At 50.7% G+C, this 19,988-nt stretch overlaps 1 protein-coding gene across 5 annotated transcripts; it reads right to left on the minus strand.

Annotated features, from left to right (window-relative positions):
- Positions 1–316: 316 nt before the first annotated feature.
- ARHGEF39 (Rho guanine nucleotide exchange factor 39) lies at positions 317–11,761 on the minus strand. Of its 5 annotated transcripts, XM_053408111.1 has the most exons (11): positions 11,679–11,693; positions 10,620–10,711; positions 10,171–10,319; positions 8,558–8,652; positions 5,000–5,120; positions 4,599–4,717; positions 4,332–4,402; positions 4,031–4,159; positions 2,140–2,369; positions 1,616–1,704; positions 317–1,519 (listed from the first exon to the last, which is right to left on the minus strand). In XM_053408111.1, exons 3-11 carry the CDS (start codon positions 10,306–10,308, stop codon positions 1,486–1,488), a joined length of 1,026 nt encoding a protein of 341 aa, XP_053264086.1. In that variant the 5' UTR covers positions 10,309–10,319; positions 10,620–10,711; positions 11,679–11,693; the 3' UTR covers positions 317–1,485. The 5 variants fall into 5 exon arrangements, with proteins under 5 accessions (XP_053264086.1, XP_053264084.1, XP_053264087.1 ...); XM_053408109.1 differs by lacking the exon at positions 10,620–10,711 and having other exon boundaries at positions 11,679–11,761; XM_053408112.1 differs by lacking the exons at positions 10,620–10,711; positions 11,679–11,693 and adding an exon at positions 11,300–11,320.
- Positions 11,762–19,988: the final 8,227 nt, after the last annotated feature.

Raw genomic sequence — 19,988 nt, forward strand, 5'->3', positions numbered from 1 at the left:
CCCCTCTCATTAAAAGTCTTTTATTAAAGGAAGTACATCGCTTTGCTTTTTCATTTATTGTGCCCCAACATCAGAAAGAGCTTGCTGACAGACAGTAAGAGCTGTTCAACAGTGGCACAGATTCCCTCGTGAGGTTAGGGTCTGTCCTTCCTTGGAGGTTTTAAAGCAGAGATTGGGTGACCATCTGCCAGGGACTCGGTAACTCTGATTCCTACATTGCAGGGGGTTGGACTAGATGACTTTTGGGGTCCCTTCCAACTCTACAGTTATATGATTCTATGACATTTTAAACAACTCACATTGCTACATTTCCAGCTGAGGTTAAAAGATAGGTTTTAATACACCAAAATCTCAAAGAAAGTATATTAAAGCTACACAAAACTTGAACACTGGTAACACAAAAACCATAATCTCAAAATATATTTTGTGATGGCAATGTAAAAATGGTTATAATTGCAATTATAAGTGTCAGGAGTGAGTAGAACATACTTCAGTTAAACTTGACAAGCCAATTCTTTGCGGAAGCTGTTGCCTTATGGAGATGCATTTTACTTGGGTGGTCACACAGAGGGCAAGTAGAGAGAGGAGGGGCAGCTTCCCATCTCCTGAGAAACCTTGGGCTGCATTGTGTCCAATCCCAGGTCCACACAGCTATCCCTTGGCAGAGAAGCAGAGGGCATCCTTAAGAACAGGAACTTACTAAAGTTGCTTAAGGCCAGCATGAAGAACCTTTTTCTCTTGGGGTCTCCCCTTTTCTGCCTTGCTGAGGGACGCAGGTTCCTCACCCCTGGCTTAAGACATCACTGTGCTTGCTGACATCACAGACTTTAATCACTTTGCGGAGACCACAGTGTACATCAGATTCTTCAAGGGATTTTGTTTCTTAGTAGTAGAGAATAAACAGGGAGCAGCAGCTGCACAGGATACACCACTCCGAGGCATCATGCCTTCACCCTCTTCATCATGCCAAACGGACCCACGGGGGTTTTTGGCCCCAGAAGCAGTCTAGTGTTAAGAATTCTAAAAGGATTGTCATTTTTTATAGAGTCATGAAAGTAAAATGCAGATTTTAAAATGTCAAAGCTTGTTCAAGCCAAGGGAAACTTGCACCTTTTGTTCCCAGCCATCTTGGAGTGAGGCTGCTGATGCAGCTCAAGCCAGATGGACATTTTGCTCCTTCACCTGACTATGCTTAAGGCTCAGGTGCCTCTGCAGCCTGAATAGGCAGAGTGGCCTTGCAGGTAGCAGCTCCAATGAACAGGCCAATTCTGGACATCTTGCAGGTCTCCAGGTAGAGTCAAGGGGAAGCAAAAGCAAGGATGGGCCAGTGCTAGGTCAGGTTGGGCCTTGGGCTGCGGCTTCCAAAGAAGGGAAATGGTGGCTTTGGTAACCAGTGGTTTCTATGTAGCCCGCACAGCCGTTGGCACCCACTGGCCTGGTCCGGGCTTGTCTGGCCCTAGCAGGAGGGGGCCCTGTGCAGGTCCTCTATTCAGCAGGAGGGGAGTCCATCTGCAGCTGCCTGTAGGTGGAAAGGGAAGGAGGTGAATTCTGGATCTCAAAAAACACAAGCCTAGCAATGTCTCCACAGTCAGCAGAGGGGCGGGGTGTAGCCTACCTGACAGCAGTCAACAGGGTCTGGTGCCATTCATGAAAGTCCTCCTGATTACACGACATCAGCAGCAACGTCCTGTGGGGGAAGGAGACCTGGAAGAAGGGAAGCATTGCTGGGAGATGGCAAGCTCTTGGGCTAAGGCAGGAGGTTGGGCCACAGAAATGGCCCCGGTAAAGGTGGTCCAGGACTTCCTTCTCAAGTAAGCCCATGACGGGGGGTGCTTGGAGGCCTGCCAGAAGCCCAGAAAAGCACTGCCTGGCCCTTTGTGGCAGAGCAGCAGCCCCCATCCCCACCCATTTCTTGTTTGTTCCTGTGTGTGCACGCAAACACACACCCCAGCAGCTCCCCTTTGTTGTTACAGCAGACTTGCTTCAGCCAGCTTGTTGCTTCTCTGCCCCTTGCACCTGCCCTGATGCTGCTGCCACAGGATTTACCCAGCAGGCCAGGTGTGGGCCCCCCAAGTGAGGTGGTCGGGACAAGGGCTTCCTACACCAAGGCAGAATTTGCTGGGTTTGGGAAGAACTTACGCTGAGCAGCCCCCCTTGGCTCTGCGTGTGGCCGAAGACTTTCTGCACCGTGCCTTGCCTGAGAGGGAGAACGGCCTGGCAGGCAAACTTGTGTGCGTTCCAGGGGTGGAGTGGGTGGCAGGGCTTGGTCACCAGCAAGATGTCGGAGAAGAGGAAGAACATCCGGCGCTGCAGCTCCTCCCCCTTGGGGGGCACCACCGATAGCCAGCCTTCCCGGAGAAACCAGCGCCCTGTGACAAAATGTGGGGCCACAGAGGCCAATTGGGGTGTTGGGACTGCTGGAGTCAGGCAACCTCCCCAGACCCACTGAGGGCGGCAGCTCCCTGACAGGCCGGGACCCTGCTGGGCCTGTAAGCTGCTCTCATGGCCTTTTCAGCCATCAATGCATGGCTTTGTCTTGATGAGACTCTGCCCTCTTTCTCCCCAGCATGGAGGAGGTTTGCTACTGTCACACCGGAGGAATCTGCTGAGATTACCAGGCTCCCCTACTTCACAGGGTGGTTGTGAGGATAAAAGGGGGACAGGGAGAACCACGTATGTCGCCTTGTATTCCTTGGAGAAAAGGTGGAACACAAAGGCAAAACCAACAATAGCCAGAGCACAGGTTGACTTGCACACCAGCCCTTCCAGGGCGGTATAAGGGCTTCTCACTCCTGACTGGCCCTTGCAGGGACTTGGTGACCCTTCGCCTGAGTATCTTTCCCTGTCTCTTGGGTTTCCCTCCAGCTTTTCATCTGTGGCAAAACTGACTAGGAGGTCCTTAGCCACAGAGAACAGGGAGAGGAAGGACAAGGGAAAGGGGCAACCCCACCCACCCCTATGCACTGGGGTGGATAAAGCCTGGAGGTGGGAGCAACAAGGGTGCAGAGCAGCCCTGTGCACGCAGGATGTGGCCGCAGATGCCTCACTGCCAGCCTGGAAAGCCCTTTCATGATAAGAGAACCAAAACGAAGGTTTGTAAGTCACAACTAATAAACGCCCAAAAGAATCTTGCGTTCTGAGGCTGGCATGTGAGTCACCCATAGAGTAGGATTTGCCAGCATCCCTAACATGGAATCCTAGGACTGTAGAGTTGGAAGGCGACCAGAGGGTCATCTAGTCCAGCCCCTGAAATGCAGGAGTCACAGCTGCCTGAAGCTTCCCAAGCAATGCTGGATTGAGGAGCATCCCAAACCTGCAAATCCACGGGGAGCTCCTCTGTCCTCAGCGGCATAGCAACCGGACATTGGCTGTGCTGCCTTGCAGCGCCAGTACCAGGAACCAACTCCTGTGCCACCCTGCAGCTCCAATGCTGCCCTTCAGCACCCCCCATGATGCCCTGTGGTCCACCCAATGCAACCTGCGCTTTATGCCCAATGCACTGCCCCCCTCCTTGTGCTGATGGTGGGACTCTGTTGCTAAGGGCTGCTCCATGGCTGCTTGTCTTGTGAGGAGCTGAGCAGCATCCTTGACGCTGTTGCTCTTGCCTAGCTCAAAGGCCATTCCATTTCAGGTGAGGCCACTGCTCTCCCCACTGAATTATCCTTTTAAACTAAGCAGCAAAGCATTGGGAGAATTGCCTTAATCAGTGCAGGAGGAGGAGGAGGTGGAATGATGGGGTCCAGGCAGAGGAAAGGGGGGCTGAGCAAGGACGAGAAATGGGAGGTGGGAGTCTTTGGAATCGCCAGAGACCACTCTGGCTCTAGCAAATGATCTCTGCTCCGCTTGCCAGAAATGTCCAGCCCCAGGAGCTGCCCGTCAGCTGCATCCCAGAGCAACACAAGCATGAACCCAAAGCGTTCTGTTGGGCCACGTCTGAGGAGCAAAGATGGGTGGTTTACCCAGCTGAAGGGTGGCTTCTTTGCTGCCTGCCCTGCCTCTTTGTCTCCTGTTACCAAAGCAGAGGACCCACCTGGAGCCAGAATCTGGGTCTTCTGTCCCTTAAGCAGCTTCTGAACCCGGCGCATCTGGTTGGCATTGTCACGGCAACGAGATATTTCCTGGACTCGGTGATATGCCTCAGAGACAGACTTCAGAACTCCTGCAAGGACCACAACATGACCTGAGACAAGGCACACACCCACACCCAGGGGAAGTAGTTTGGAGCCCCTGTGGCTCAGGGGAGTTAATATTATTTACTTGATTCTCCTCCCCCCCCCCCCCCGTCCTCCAGCAAGTCCCCCAGGCTGCTCACAGAAAAGTTAATATCCTACCTGTCAGCTGCTTAAAGTCAGAGCTTTCTGGGTGGGTATTTCCTACCAAATCCTTCAGGAAGTGCCTGTACCTGCCAAAGAGAGGGGGCACTGTCAGATGGGGTGGGGAAGGAGGGGCAGGTGCACGCCTTCCGGCTCAGTCCTCCAGCAGCCTCCTCCCTGGGGCTGAGGGGGTGCAGCCAGGCTGTGGAGCCCCAGTGAGGCCAGCTGAGCAGCCCCTCCCAGATGCGATGAGCACAGCATCCTCCTGCAGAGGCGGCTACCTACCGAGAGAGCCTCTGGAGGGGCAGCGGGAGCAGCTGTTCCAGGCAAAGGCCCCCAAACTCTGGCCGGGACTCCTGGAGCTTCTTGAAGCGGTAAAAGGGTTTGTTCTTCCGCACCTGCCTCTGGAAGGGCAAGAGAAGAGAAGCAGGAGTCACTAGCTGACCTGCCACCCACTCCCCACCCCAGGTCATCACAGAATTGTAGAGATGGAGGGGCTCCAAGAGGCATCTAGCCCCGCCCCCTGCAAGGCAGGAATGACAGCTAAAACATCACTGACACGGCTTGATCAGCAAAGGGCAGGAAAAGGCTCCAGGCCTGGGGGGGGTGGGCTGTGTGCCCAGAGCAGCGACCTGCAAGATTCCTGCTCAAAGGGTGTGACAGGGACAGAAAAAGGAAACAGGTACCTCCAAGGTGCTCTGGGCCTTTCCCAGGTTTTCAGCATAGCAGACGTAGAGAACCAGCTGGTGGCAGAAACCCTCCAGGCCAAGCCCCAAGCGGCCTCCCTCCAGATGGAAAAGCAGAGTCCTGGGTGCAAAGCGGGAGAGGGCTCCATGAATCAAGAAGTTTGTGGGGGGCAATGCCACTTTACCAGTATTGCCTCACACTGGCGCTCCCCCTTGCTCCCCCCCTCCCCAGCTTCTATAAGGGGCTATATGAGAGGTGGGTGCAGGACTATCCACGACACTTGTGGTTAGTGGCATATCCTGCCTTGCAGGAGATATCCTGCCTTGGAGGGGAGCTCACAGGGATTCAGAGGTAGGCTCTGTTCTGCACTGAGGGGGGGGGTCGGGTTTGATATCTCAACACAGGACAAAGCTTCCTCCTGCCCAAAGGAATACTATTCAGCTGTAGATGTCAGGGCAATTCACAACATAAAAACACAAATACATAATAAAAATATGAGCAAAACCAAACCAACAATCCCTGTTTCCACATTTAAAAGAGCATCAGGTGTCAATCAGTCAAAGGCCTGGTTGAAGAGGGACATTTTCACCTGGCGCCTTTTTGTTGTTGTTTAGTCGTTTAGTCGTGTCCGACTCTTCGTGACCCCATGGACCAGAGCACGCCAGGCACTCCTGTCTTCCACTGCCTCCCTCATGCTGGTAGCTTCGAGAACACTGTCCCACCATCTCGTCCTCCGTTGTCCCCTTCTCCTTGCACCCTCCATCTTTCCCAGCATCAGTGTCTTTTCCAGGGAGTCTTCTCTTCTCATGAGGTGGCCAAAGTCTTGGAGCCTCAGCTTCAGGATCTGTCCTTCCAGTGAGCACTCAGGGCTGATTTCCTTCAGAATGGAGAGGTTTGATCTTCTTGCAGTCCATGGGACTCTCAAGAGTCTCCTCCAGCACCATAATTCAAAAGCATCAATTCTTCGGCAATCAGCCTTCTTTATGGTCCAGCTCTCACTTCCATACATCACTACTGGGAAAACCATGGCTTTAACTATACGGACCTTTGTTGGTAAGGTGATGTCTCTGCTTTTTAAGATGCTGTCTAGGTTTGCCATCGCCTTTCTCCCAAGGAGCAGGCGTCTTTTAATTTCGTGACTGCTGTCACCATCTGCAGTGATCATGGAGCCCAAGAAATTAAAATCTCTCACTGCCTCCATTTCTTCCCCTTCTATTTGCCAGGAGGTGATGGGACCAGTGGCCATGATCTTCGTTTTTTGATGTTGAGCTTCAGACCATATTTTGCGCTCTCCTCTTTCACCCTCATTAAAAGGTTCTTTAATTCCTCCTCACTTTCTGCCATCAAGGTTGTGTCATCTGCATATCTGAGGTTGTTGATATTTCTTCCGGCGATCTTTATTCCGGCTTGGGATTCATCCAGCCCAGCCTTTCGCATGATAAATTCTGCATATAAGTTAAATAAGCAGGGAGACAATATACAGCCTTGCCGTACTCCTTTCCCAATTTTGAACCAATCAGTTGTTCCATATCCAGTTCTAACTGTAGCTTCTTGTCCCACGTAGAGATTTCTCAGGAGACAGATGAGGTGATCAGGCACTCCCATTTCTTTAAGAACTTGCCATAGTTTGCTGTGGTCAACACAGTCAAAGGCTTTTGCATAGTCAATGAAGCAGAAGTAGATGTCTTTCTGGAACTCTCTAGCTTTCTCCATAATGCAGCGCATGTTTGCAATTTGGTCTCTGGTTCCTCTGCCTCTTCTAAATCCAGCTTACACTTCTGGGAGTTCTCGGTCCACATACTGCTTAAGCCTGCCTTGTAGAATTTTAAGCATAACCTTGCTAGCGTGTGAAATGAGTGCAATTGTGCGGTAGTTGGAGCATTCTTTGGCACTTCCCTTCTTTGGGATTGGGATGTAGACTGATCTTCTCCAATCCTCTGACCACTGCTGAGTTTTCCAAATTTGCTGGCATATTGAGTGTAGCACCTTAACAGCATCATCTTTTAAAAATTTTTAACCCGATATGGCGCCTAAAGGTGTATAATGAAGGTGCCAGCCGAACCTCCCTGGGGAGAGCATTCCACAAATGGGGAGCCATTGCAGCAAAGACCCGTTTTTGTGTTGCCACCCTCTGGACCTCTCATGGAGGAGGCGCACAAGGAGGTACACTCAGTGGATGATCTCAGGATCTGGGTAGGTTCATATGGAATATTTTCAGCACATTGTTCACATGTGAGTTTTGCACAGTGCTAAAATTAGGGCTGGGCGATATCTGGTTTTCAACATCAGGCTGTATCAGCAGCTAACCATCGTGATATACTGGTATCTCATGATGTCTGAAATAAGGAGGGGTGGCTGGGCTGTGGCAGGCGGGAAGCTTTTTGCTGCATGATCTCCATGCTCTTTCTTAGAGCACCAGGTTGTCCTTCCCAACAATGTGCACAATCGAGGCGCCTGGGCTGGGTAGGATGGGAGGGAGCAGAAGAAGTGACCAGGAGAAAGAAGCAAGGAAGGAAGGAAGGAAGGAAGGAAGGCAGGAAGGCAGGCTCGCACCCCCTGGGCTGGCAGAGTTCTTTGCCATCCTTCCCAGCCACATGTAGGATCACATCACCTAGGCTGAAGATGCTGGGCTGGCAGCACTTAGCTGTCCTTCCCAGCACAACTGTGGTGCCTCGGCTGGAAGGAAGGAAGGCAGGAAGGCAGGAAGGCAGGAAGGCAGGCTCGCACCCCCTGGGCTGGCAGAGTTCTTTGCCATCCTTCCCAGCCACATGTAGGATCACATCACCTAGGCTGAAGATGCTGGGCTGGCAGCACTTAGCTGTCCTTCCCAGCACAACTGTGGTGCCTCGGCTGGAAGGCAGGAAGGAAGGCAGGAAGGCAGGAAGGCAGGAAGGAAGGAAGGAAGGAAGGAAAGCAGGCAGTGCTGTTTCTTAAAGTACCAACACTGCAGTTTAGGGGAGGTGCTGAGGCTGACTTCTCAAATTTTTCACAATTATATTGCCCCCTGGAATTTTGAAGGCTGTTCACAGCGAACTGCTGGGTCAAATATTGCAATGTGAGCTTCAAACCGGATTTGAACTATGTATTGGTACATCGCACAGGCCTAGCTAAGATGTTGTCCCAAAGGCCAAAATCCAGCCAGGGGCAGCGGTTGTCCCAAATATCTGAGGAGACAGCTGACTCCCCCAATGTCCTTTACAGATCCATGTCTGTCATTTGAGAGCCTACTCTAGTCCACACATATCAGGTTGAGAGGCAGCATTGTGGTTCTTGCAAAGAGGACTTCCAAGTGTCTGTTTAGTCTGATTGAAATGTAATCTGAAAATTTAAAAGGGTGCAATCCCCTCCATCATAAAGCTAACCCCTAAACCCAGCTCCCATTTACCCCCACCCATATTAAACAGTCAGGAGGTGTCTCGTGTACTGAGGTTTGGTTACAGAACCAGACAGGATACAGAGCAGGAAGTTAGAGGAAAACTCTCAGAGCCCACTGCCACCACCCAACAGACCCTTGCTACCCCACCCATCGACAAAGGCTCCCGCTGTGGGTCCCTTACCGGCTGGCAGAGCAGATGGACTCCAGGCACCCGAAGATGGCCTCCTGATCCGCTGGCTTCAAGGTCCCTTTGGCCTTCAGGATGGCCACAAAGTACTAACAAGAGACATGCAAGGCAGTTACTCCTCCCCAGATACAAAGACTTTTCTAACTAACCTAACCCTTGACTGGATATATGCATGTTCAGGTCACAATCAAGGGGGAACATTGCTACATACTGTAAATGACGGCATCCTACAGCAGTTGGTGATGTGACTGACCAGAGGGGTGACCATGCTGGACTTCATCTTAAAGTGGGGCCCATAGCTTGGTGTGACATGTGCTGTTGAACCAGCCAGTGACATCAGCCAGAGTGCTGCCCAACGTTAAGTGGGCAATTGTCAAGAAAGTATGGCACCTTTACATTGGACTTCAAAAGAGATAACTACCCAAAAGCAAGGAGTCTGGTAAGAAGGAAGTTGAACAAGAAAATGATGGTGGCCAGATTTACCCAGAATGCTTGTGGGTCGTTCAAAGCCACAGCAATAGCAGTTCAGTTAGAACGCAGTAGAGGGCAGAAAGGCCTCCTTTAGAAAATGGAAGGCCTGTCCAAACAAGGACCACAAAAAGGAAAGTCAACTTGGGCCAGAGAAATGCAAGCAGACAATCAGGGATGCAAGGGGGGGAAATACGAAAGAAAGAGAATTTGAAGAGCCAACTGCTAGAAACAAAGGCCCACAAAACCATTTCAATACATTATTGTACGGCCAACCAATGAAGCGGAGTGTTGGAAGAATCAAAGCTGGAAAAAAGGAAACCCTTCTTCATACTGATATATCACAATGTCTGAAATAAGGATGGAACTATGTAGAGGTGAACAGTAGGGTTGGGAGATATCTGGTTTTCAACACTGTGATATATCACCAGCTAAACAAAGCAATATACTGACATATCCCCATGAAATAAGGATGGAGCTTTGTAGAGGCATTGGCTGCCTTCACAATTTTTCCCACATTGTGATTTTTGCATTATGGTTCACAATATATCGCCAAGTCAAAAATTATGAAACCGTTATCATGATATGGACATTAAACTGGTTTTGGATAATATATATCACCCAGCCCCATTGATGGTGACTAACTGCAGTGGCTACATTCCACCTCCACTGTCGTGGGCAGTTTGTCTGTGAACAATATCAGTTGCTAGGACTCCTAAGTTGGGAGAGCATGGCTGTTGCACTCTGATCCTGCTAACGGATTTCCCATTTGGTTGGTCACTATGAGAAGGGGCTGGACTAGGTGGGCCCACTTGGGCCTGATCCAGCTGCAGCTGCAGTGCTCTGCTTATGTTCTTAGGAGCCCTGCCAGCACCAAGAGAAGGCTGCAGTGCTCAGGGCTTGAGGGTGGTGAGAATCTGCCTTCTCCTTTCTGCTCCTCTTTCCTCTGGTCTCTCTCCCTGCACCATTTGGCTGCTAACAGCAACAAAGAAAAAGCAGCACATCACTGAAAAAAGCGAGCCAGGAAGCCGGGTCAGCTTGCTCCTTCAACAAAGAGCTGGGAGCAGAATGGCACCCTTAGTCCTGCACAGTATCTGAGCTCAGAGAAAGGTCCAGGGCCCTGCAGCCCAGCTTCTCACCGTGGCTACCAAGCCCAGCTGCTCCAGGTACTGCTGCTCAGTTTCCACCAGTTCCTTAGCCGTCCGACAGCGCTTCCTCTCCCACCGGGCTCTCTGCTCTTTCACCGGGTGGCAGCTGCTCCCAAGGGTGCTGGTCATTGTGTGTTTTTCTTGGGGGGGGGGAGGGAAGGAGAAGCCTTGAAAAGAAAGTTGCTCCAGCCAGTCCATACTAAGGATCATTAGGAAAGGGACTGGGAATAAAACTTCAGATATGATAACGATGTCTGTATATGAACTCTCTCCTAAGAGGAAATGCTGCAACATTAGGGACTTTCTAGTTTAGAGAAAAGGTAAGCAAAAGTGGGCGGGGCATGATAGAAGTTAAAAGATAATGCAAGGGATGGAGAACATAAGAAGAACCTGCAAAACCCACAAGCAGGACATGAGCAAAACAGCAGTACTCTCCTCACCTGCAATTCTCAGCACCTGGTATTGTCAGAGCCCTACCACCTGCAGCCTTCCAGGTTGCTCCCCAGCTCTTCCTCCTTACCTGACCTTAAGCCTGCACAAGGTCGAGAGTAGGAGTCAGGGACAAAGCTCCCATATTACAATTTGGGGCCATCCATTGAAGCAGACTGCTGGAAGCCTCAGGACACACACACACAAAAACTTCGTCACATGGCACATAGTTACACTATGGAACTGGCTCTCACAGGAGGCAGTGACGGCCAGCAACTTTAATAGATTCAAAAGAGGATCAGACAAATTCCTGGAGGAGAGCTGGACTTTCTGTGGATACAGTACCTGATCTTTGGTTCTTCACCAGGCACTATCCAGAATCAACACTAGTCAGTGTGCAGCCCTTTGGCACACAGGTCAGACGCAAGCACACAGCAAATGGAACCACAGTCCATTATTATTCAAAGCGCTACCAATGAACATGGCATAATACAGAATAACAGGGGGAAGAACATGGGCTTGGGAGAAATGCCGGGTGTGAGGGTCCCTGCCTTGAGTTCAGAGGAAGCGCCCCAGCCTTGCACGAGGCCCGGGCAGCAGCTTCCCCCACCGGGTCAGAAGGCACAAAGCAGCCCAGAAAGCGGCAACGTGGAACCGGGAGGGCCTTGCTCCGAATCCAGCAGCCACGAACCTCGCTGATAAAATGGGGAGGTGGGGGGCAGGGCGAGGACAGGACCTTGGGCTCCTTGGGGGCGAGCGAACCCCGCTCTTGCCCGGGCTGGGCAGGCTTCCGCGGGGTCCCCCGCAGCCCTTGCTCGGCAGCCCTTCGGAAATGGGGCCGCTTCGCTCCTGCCTGAGCCCCCTTCCGGGGACCCCGAGAGCAGAGGCTCCCCGAGAGTCGGAAGCCAGTCCGACTATAAGCGGAGTCGGCATGGCGGCTCCGTGTAAGGCAGGAGAGTCACCGCGCGGGGCGGGAGAGCCAGGCGGGGCTGGGGGTCCCCCCAGCCCGGCCACGCTCAGCGGAACCAGGGGGTCCGAGGAAGCCCCCTGCCGGCGTCGCCGCTCCCTACCTTGCTCCGTCCAGCGGCGCCCGCCAAGCGTTCAAACGGCCAGCTGGTCCGGCCCCTTCCGGGCGCCTCCTCGGACGGGCGGGGCTGGACTCGGGGGGCGGACTCGGGGGTCGTAGGTGCCTCCCCTTCTCCGCCCCCATAGGATGGCCCGGCAATTGGTCTTCTTTCTTTTTTAATCATAACTGTATTCATAGAATCATAGAACTGTAGAGTTTGGTGGGACCCGAGGGTCGCCTAGTCTAACAGCCTGCAATGCAGGAATCTCAGCTGAAGAATTTCTTTCAGATGGCCATCTCTGCTTAAAAACCTCCCGTGAAGGAGAGTCCATCACCTCCTGAGGGAGACTGGTCCGCTGTCTAATAGGTAAAAGGTAAAGGTAAAGGACCCCTGGACAGTTAAGTCCAGGCAAAGGCGACTGGAGTTGCTACGATGGCGTTTGTTCACAGGCAGCTTTCCGGGTCATGTGGCCAGCAGGACTAAACTGCTTCTGGCCAACGGGACACCGTGACTGCCGCAGCAGCGCCTGGTATGCTTTCAAACTGCTAGGTTGACTGAGATAGCTCCTTCTGTCAGAAAGTTCTTCCTGATGTTTCATCAGGCTCTAGCTGATCAAGTCCTACACTGCAGAGCAGAAGAAAGAAAGCTTGCTCCATCTTCCATGTGACTGCCCTTGAGATATTTGGAGATGTCTTTCATATCTCCTCAGTCTCCTCTCCTCCAGGCTAAACATACCCAGCTCCCTCAACCACTCCTCATAAGGCTTGGTTTTCAGACCCTTGATCATCTTGGTTGCCCTCCTCTGTACATGTTCCAGCTTGTCAATATCCTCCTTAAATTGTGGCTCCCAAAACAGGACACAGGACTCAGAATGTGGTCTGAGCAAAGCAGAATGGAGTGGTACTATGACTTCTCTTGAACAGAATACTATACTTCTGTTGATGCAGCCTAGAACAGCATTAACTTTATTTGCTGCTGCATCACACTGCTGTGTGGTCCTAGGTCCTTCTCACTACTAGGAAGCCTGGTGTCCCCCGTCCTATATTTGTGCATCTCATAGGAGCCAACTCCGACGGGCTGTGAGGGCTTTGGCCCCCACAATAAAATGTTTGAGGGGGTTGGGCCCCCACAAATTTGATGGACATTCCTATTCAAATGGAGTGTGTGCACTGCATCATGTGATTGATTATGTGGGGCAGGCCTTACCTGGTGTGATGGCCTGGGAATCCGATTCAGAGGCTGAACCGGAGGAATCCCAGCCTGCACAGGAGTCCCCGCCTCCAGGGCCGGCTGAACTGGGGCAGGGCCTTGATTCTGAAGCACCTGCACCTGTGCTGGATCCTCAGGAGCAGGCACCAGGTGAATCCACTCTGGCTCCGGAGGTGGTTGAGGACTCAGTGCCTACAGGTGAGTCTCCCCCTGGGTCCAGTAACCCTTCAGCCTCTCCTGAACTGCAGAGGCTCAGGGCAGAGAGGCGAAGGGAACTGGTTTCTCCCAGGAGGAGTGCTTGCCTTAAGGCCAGGAGAGGCGGGTCTCCTGGGGGCCGGGGCCGCCCCTGGCCTCAGAGAAGATAAATGCCAGTCAGCCCGGTCCCAGGTTGCGGGAGTCGTTGAAGAGCTGTTTCGGCCAGCATCCAGTCCTGTTCCCCCAGAGTTCCTGTCCTTGCCTGGCTTCTCGCTGTGGACCCCGCTTCGCCCGAGGAGGACTGTCTGCCGACCCTCAACTCAGGTCCTGGACCTCGCCCCACAGTAACCTCCCCCCGGGACCAGCACACCTGGGCCCCTACAATATTTTATTCAGGTTGGCACCCCTGGTGCATCTGGTTCTTCCTGCCTTAGTGCAGGAACATTTGTCTCTGTTGAAACTCACTGTTAGTTTGCACCCAGTTCTCCAATCTGTAAAGGTCATTTTGAATCCTGATTCTGTCTTCTGCGGCATTGGCTACCCCTCCCAGTTTAGTGCCGTCTGCAAATTTGATGAGCATCCCCTCAATTCCTTCATCCAAGTCATGTATAAAGATGTTAAACAACAACGGGCCTAGGAAACTCACAAGCAGAACCTGAGCAGTGGAGCCCCCTCCCCACCAGTGGGATTCTGGCATTCAGTAGCTTGAGAGCCTCCAGGCATTGCTGAGGTCCTCTGGAAAGGCCTGGAGTCAAGCAAGCTGCTGCCAAGTCAGCTTCCTCTCCTTTCTGACCTTCCCAAGGAGCAGAAGCAGGTCTTTCCTGCCCTCCTTCCTGGTTTCCAGCCCATCTCACCTTTGTTTTGTATTGATCCACCTAAACATTAGGAAGAACTTCCTGACAGTAAGAGCTGTTTGACAGTGGAATTTGCTGCCAAGGAGTGTGGTGGAGTCTCCTTCTTCGGAAGTCTTTAAGCAGAGGCTTGACAACCATATGTCAGGAGTGCTCTGATGGTGTTTCCTGCTTGGCAGGGGGTTGGACTCGATATCCCTTGTGGTCTATTCCAACTCTATGATTCTATGATCTTCGTCCTGCCTTATTGGCCAGCCCTTCCCTCTTCATAGGATCAAGGTTGCATCCAAATAAGATTCGTTTTTTGAAGGGGAAAAAAAACATGATTAAAAATAAATATATTGGCAATGCAGATTTATTTATTTAGCATTCCAATTTCTCTCTGCCCAGGGATGGTTGCAGCTGGCAGAGCCACGTGTCACTGATGCCACCCAGGCCTCCAATGATAAATGTGGGTCAAAGAGAAGCCCCAGGCTCCCCACCTGCTCTTCCAAAGGGAGCACAGCCCTTTCCAGACACGCTTTGCACCCAGTTCCAGGGCCTGAGAGCCGCCAGTCCACAACACCTCTGCCTTGTCAGGATTCAGTCACCGTTTATTGGCCCTCACCCAGATATACCTATGGCAGGTACAGGTACTGAACAGATAGCGAAATGTCATTAAGGGGGGGGACAAGTGGCAAACAAGCATTGCATAATACAGACACATGGATCAAATAAAATATGGAGTAACCTTTGATTTATTTTTATCTATTATACAAAATGTATATGCTGTTTAATTGTAACAAAACCTCTAAGTGGTTTACAAGAAATCATTAAAGTCACTTCAGGCATTCAGGATCATTCTGCTGTTTGTCCCTGTGGGGTCAGAGGCAGCAGCAAGTGTTGGGTCTCCTCCTCCTCCTCTGCTTTCTTCCTTTGATCAGTAGCGTTTCTTAACCATCAACTGACCTCAGAGGCTTTTAACTGCATGGCAATGCTGAGGATGAACAAAATTCATCCTCATTCATGCAAGATAGCCTATTAGCCTAATGAAAATATTTTCAATGTGACAGGCTTTGACATTTTGTGTCATTTTATTTGAACCATTTCAGAAAATACTAAATTCTCTTGCTCAAAAGCATCTTTTACCACTGGGATCAGTGGAATGGTAGTTTTCTAAAATGTGCGACGCTTCTGGGTGTTGCATCCTTATTTGGCACCCAGGGAGCGCCAGGCCAACAGAAGCCACCAGGCCAGCCCTCGCTGCCCATGCTGCTAGGCATGTGCAAACAGGTGTGGAGGGTTCACGGAGCCCATGCACCAGCTCAGCCCTGGGCACTGGAGCCAAGCGGGGGTCCTAGCCACCCATGCAGGGTGGCTGGGGATGTCGTGGCAAGGCCAAGCCGGGCTCCAGGGCTCAGAGACCCCCGGCAGCAGGCAGGGCAGGAGAGTGATCCTTGGGGGGGGCGGGTCTGGCTTCCATCCTGTAAAAACCATGCGCCCAGGGCTCTGCTCCCACCCACCCCCACCCCGCTACACCCATGCTTCTGCAGTTTGTGTGAAAATGGCAAGCATGTGGATGGATGGGTTATGCCAATCACATGTGCTCCTGGGTTCCTCACCAAAGACTCCTGAGTAAGCCATGGAATATGAGGAGGGGGCTCTGTTCCCCTTCCCAGCCAGGACCAGACCTTTGCTTTCTGATGTGGGTCCTTCTGACCAAGAACCACTCTGGTCACTCTTCTGTCTGCAGCATGTCCTGGAACTGCAGGCAACCACCTCTTGCATTGCCACACAAGCTCAATGTCCCAGTAACTGCATCATTGCTTGCTTAGCTCCCTATTTTCTGGGCTTATAATCTATTTTCTTTGCTAAAGTGGTTATCTTTGTCCCCAGGGCTTTCTGAGCCTCTCTTCTAGGCCTTGAAATGCTGCCAAAAGGAGTGAGGTGGTGATGGACTTCAGGGGTGATCCTGGAAACTACAGGCTGCTCAGCTTAATGTATAACTTGAAAAAATTGGTGTAAAGTATTGTTAAGGATAAAATAACTAAGCACATAGAAGAACAAGCCCTACTGAAGCAAAGCCAGCATGGCTTCTGCAAGGGAAAGTCCTGTTCCATTAATCTATTTGGGTTATTTGGGAGTGTCAACAAGCATAAAGATAAAAGTGACCTGGCTGACATGGTGCACTTGGACTTTAAAAAACCTTAAAAACTTAAAAAAACTTTCTTCTTTTTTTTTAAAAAAAATAATGTTTATTACTTTTAACAGAAAAAAAGAAAACAGAAAAGAAAAAACAAAAACAATACAATACATAAACAATACAATACATAAAAAACAATACAGTACATAAACAATACGGTGTATATAACAAAACCTTCCCCTAACTTATCTTTCATTTACTTGTTTCCTTGACCTCCTCACACCTCCCCTTTTTGTATTCTAGTTCAGTTATCTATCTCAGCAAATCCTTTCCATCTTTCCCTGTTTTTTATCCTCTAATTTATCTTAATATAATATAACTTTACCTTTCCTCTTTTCCTCCATTAACAATCTTTATTTCTCACCTATTCCTTTATAATATTTCTGCTAAAGCCACATAACTTCATTCCATCCTCCTTCTAACATTCCTTAATTTTACAATATTTCTGTAAGTAGTCTTTAAATAAAAACTTTAAAAAACTTTCAACAAGCCAAAGACTTGTGAGTAAGCTTAGCAGCCATGGACTAAGAGGCAAGGAGGTCCCCTTGTAGATCAGGAATTCGTTAAGTTGCAGAAAGAAGAGAGTAGGAGCAGCGGCGAAGCTGCATGCCCCGGCACTGGGGGCAGAGTGTGCGTCCTGGGGACGAGGTGCTGCCTGTGGGGCCGTGACACCAGGCGCAGTGGGGGGGGGGTGCGCAGCACGTGTCCGGGGGGCTGCTGCGATGGTACCTCCCTCCCTGATGGTGCTAGTGTCGGTGCACTCCCCCTGCCCCCCTGTTCCTCTGCCAGTGAGTAGGAATAAATGGACAGTACTCCAAATGGAGAGAAGCAAACAGTGGAGTCCCCAAAGGTAAAAGGTAAAGATAATAGACTACTGGACAGTTAAGTCCAGTCAAAGGCAACTATGGGGTGCAGTGCTCATATCGCTTTTCAGGCTGAGGGAGCTGGCGTTTGTCCATAGACAGCTTTCCAGGTCATGTGACCAGCATGAGTAAATTGCTACTGGCACACGGAGGACTGTGACAAGTGACAGAGCGCATGGAAACTGGGTGTGCGCTTTTTTACTTGTTCATAAATGAGTAACAGTACTGGAGTCCTGTGTCCAGTTCTGAGCAGCACATTTTAAGAAGGATATTGACAAACTGGAAGGTGTGCAGAGGAGAGCAACCAAGATGATAAAAGTGTCTAGAAACCAAGCATTATAAGGAGCAGTTTAAAGAGTTGGGTATGTTTAGCCTTGAAAAGAGGAGACACAACAGCCATCTTCAAATATCTGAAGGGCTGTCACATGGAAGTTGGAGTGAGTTTGTTTTCTGCTGTTCTGGAGGGTATAACTCCTCACCAATGGATTCAAGGTACAATAAAGGAGGTTCCAACTAAACATCAGAAAAAACTTTCTGATGGTAATAGCTGTTCAACAGTGGAACAGACTCCCTCAGGAGATTGCGGACTCTCCTTTCTTGGAGGCTTTTAAGCACATGTTGGATGATCAACTGCCAGGTGGGGCAGAAGTAAGTGGCCAGGTTGCTCACTGAGGCAGGTTAATCTACCTCTCATTTAAATCAGAACCAGTGAAAGTCTGTGTGAGTGTCTGGAGGCGGTTGGAGGATGGATGGCGCCTAACGGAATGAAGTTGAATCCCAGCAAGACAGAAGACTGTTTCTGAGGGGCAGGGGACTCCCTGGTCCTGAATGGTATAACTGTGTCCTTGAAGTACCAGGTGTGCAGCCTGGGGGTCATTTTGGACTCACAGCTGTCCATGGAGGCGCAGGTCAATTCTGTGTCTAGAGCAGCTGTCTACCAACTCCATCTGGTACGCTGGCTGAGACCCCACCTGCCTGCAGACTATCTCTCCAGAGTGGTGCATGCTCTGGTTATCTCCCGCTTGGACTACCGCAATGCGCTCTACGTGGGGGTCCCTTTGAAGGTGACCTGGAAACTACAATTAATCCAGAATGTGGCAGCTAGTCTGGTGACTGGAAGTGGCTGCCAGGACCATATAACACTGGTCCTAAAGGATCTTCACTGCCTCACAGGACTTTTCTGAGCACAGTTCAACGTGTTGATGCTGACCTTTAAATCCCTAAATGGCCTCAGCCCTATATACTTGAACGAGTGTCTCCACCCCCATCTTCCAGCCCAGACACTGAGGTCCAGCTCTGACGATCTTCTGGCAGTTCCCTCACTGAGAGAAGTGAAGTTACAGGGAACCAGGCAGAAGACCTTCTCAGCAATGACACCTTTCCTGTGGAATGGCCTCCCATCAGATGTCAAGGAGATAAAAGAGCTACACAACTTTTAGAAGACATCTGAAGGCATCCCTGTATCAGGAAGTTCTTAATGTTTGACATTTTATCATTGTTTTTATGTGTTGAAAGCCAGCCAGAGTGGTTAGGGCAATCCAGCCAGATGGGCAGGCTATAAATTATTAGTAGTAGTATGAAGAAGAAGAAGACGACGACAAATCGTGGCCTGACTGCACTGGTTGCCAATTAGTTTCTGGGACCAATGCAAAGTGCTGGTTTTGACCTGTAAAGCCGTAAGCAGCTCAGGAGCACAATACATCAAGGACGGCCCTTCCTCCATGTGAACCCACCCAGACCCTGCAATCATCATCAGAGCCCTTCTTTGTGTGCCTCCTCTATGCAAAGTCTGGAGGGTGGCAACAAATGAATGAACCTTTTGCAGTGGCTCCCATTTGTGGAATACTCCTCCTAGGGAGGTTTGCCTGGCACCTTCGTTACATGTTGTTAGATACCAGGTGAAAACTTTCCTCTATGATCAGGCCTTTAGCTTTTAAGTACCGTATTTTTCGCTCTATAACACGCACCCGACCATAACACGCACGTAGTTTTTAGAGGAGGAAAACAAGAAAAAAAATATTCTAAACGAAACAGTGGATGTATGATTTTGTGGTGCATGCTGTGGCCACAGACATGTGATCTGACAGTGAGTTTGGAGTAGCCCAATGCAAAAATCCTGAGGATCCATGTGGATCTGTGCTTTGTAACCACGTTTTAAGTGGGGAGGGAAGGAAAAGCACTCAAGGGACAAGGAGCACGCGTGGGGTGAGTGGAGAAGGATGCTGCTAATAATGAAGAAGAGGGGTTTAAGGGGAGAAGGAGCACGCGTGGGGTGTGTGGAGAAGGATGCTGCTAATAATGAAGAAGAGGGGTTTAAGGGGAGAAGGAGCACGCGTGGGGTGTGTGGAGAAGGATGCTGCTAATAATGAAGAAGAGGGGTTTAAGGGGAGAAGGAGCACGCGTGGGGTGTGTGGAGAAGGATGCTGCTAATAATGAAGAAGAGGGGTTTAAGGGGAGAAGGAGCACGCGTGGGGTGTGTGGAGAAGGATGCTGCTAATAATGCAGAAGAGGGGTATAAGGGGAGAAGGCTCCTCTCCTCTCCCACTTTGCTCCTTTAAAGCAAGCAGGCTCTGCTTTTCTTCCTCCTCCCCGCTCATCCCCGGCTTAGCGAGCTGAAAAACTTTGCTGCTATGTAGCGAGCTGAGTGGGGAGGAGAGAGGGACAGAGAGCCTGCTTGCTTGAAAGGAACCAACCGGACAGGAGCCGCTTACACTTGTGTAAGCGGCTCCTCTCCTCTCCCGCTTAGCTCCTTCAAAGAAGCAGGCTCTCTGTCCCTCTCTCCTCCCCACTCAGCGGCACTTCTCCCGCTTTGCTGTTTCAAAGCGAGCCACGGAGGAGGGAAGGAAGGCGAACCATGGATCCTCTGCTCATGACTGCAGCAGATCCCCCCGCCATCCGCAGGCATTCCCTCCATAACACGCACAGACATTTCCCCTTACTTTCTAGGAGGAAAAAAGTGAGTGTTATGGTGCAAAAAATATGGTATCTGTGGCCTTTTAGAAGTGGGTGGGAT

The sequence above is a fragment of the Podarcis raffonei genome, chromosome 11, assembly GCF_027172205.1.
Source record: "Podarcis raffonei isolate rPodRaf1 chromosome 11, rPodRaf1.pri, whole genome shotgun sequence".
NCBI lineage: Eukaryota > Metazoa > Chordata > Lepidosauria > Squamata > Lacertidae > Podarcis > Podarcis raffonei.

What these genes read in the sequence shown, in the direction of transcription:
- ARHGEF39 (XM_053408109.1), bottom strand. Translation starts at nt 10,308, where the DNA reads ATGACCAGCACCCTTGGGAGCAGCTGCCACCCGGTGAAAGAGCAGAGA. An exon ending in AGCTGGGCTTGGTAGCCACG is followed by an intron (nt 8,653 to 10,170) that starts GTGAGAAGCTGG and finishes GTCTCTTGTTAG; the next exon opens with TACTTTGTGGCCATCCTGAA. An exon ending in GACCCAGATTCTGGCTCCAG is followed by an intron (nt 2,370 to 4,030) that starts GTGGGTCCTCTG and finishes ATTTTGTCACAG; the next exon opens with GGCGCTGGTTTCTCCGGGAA.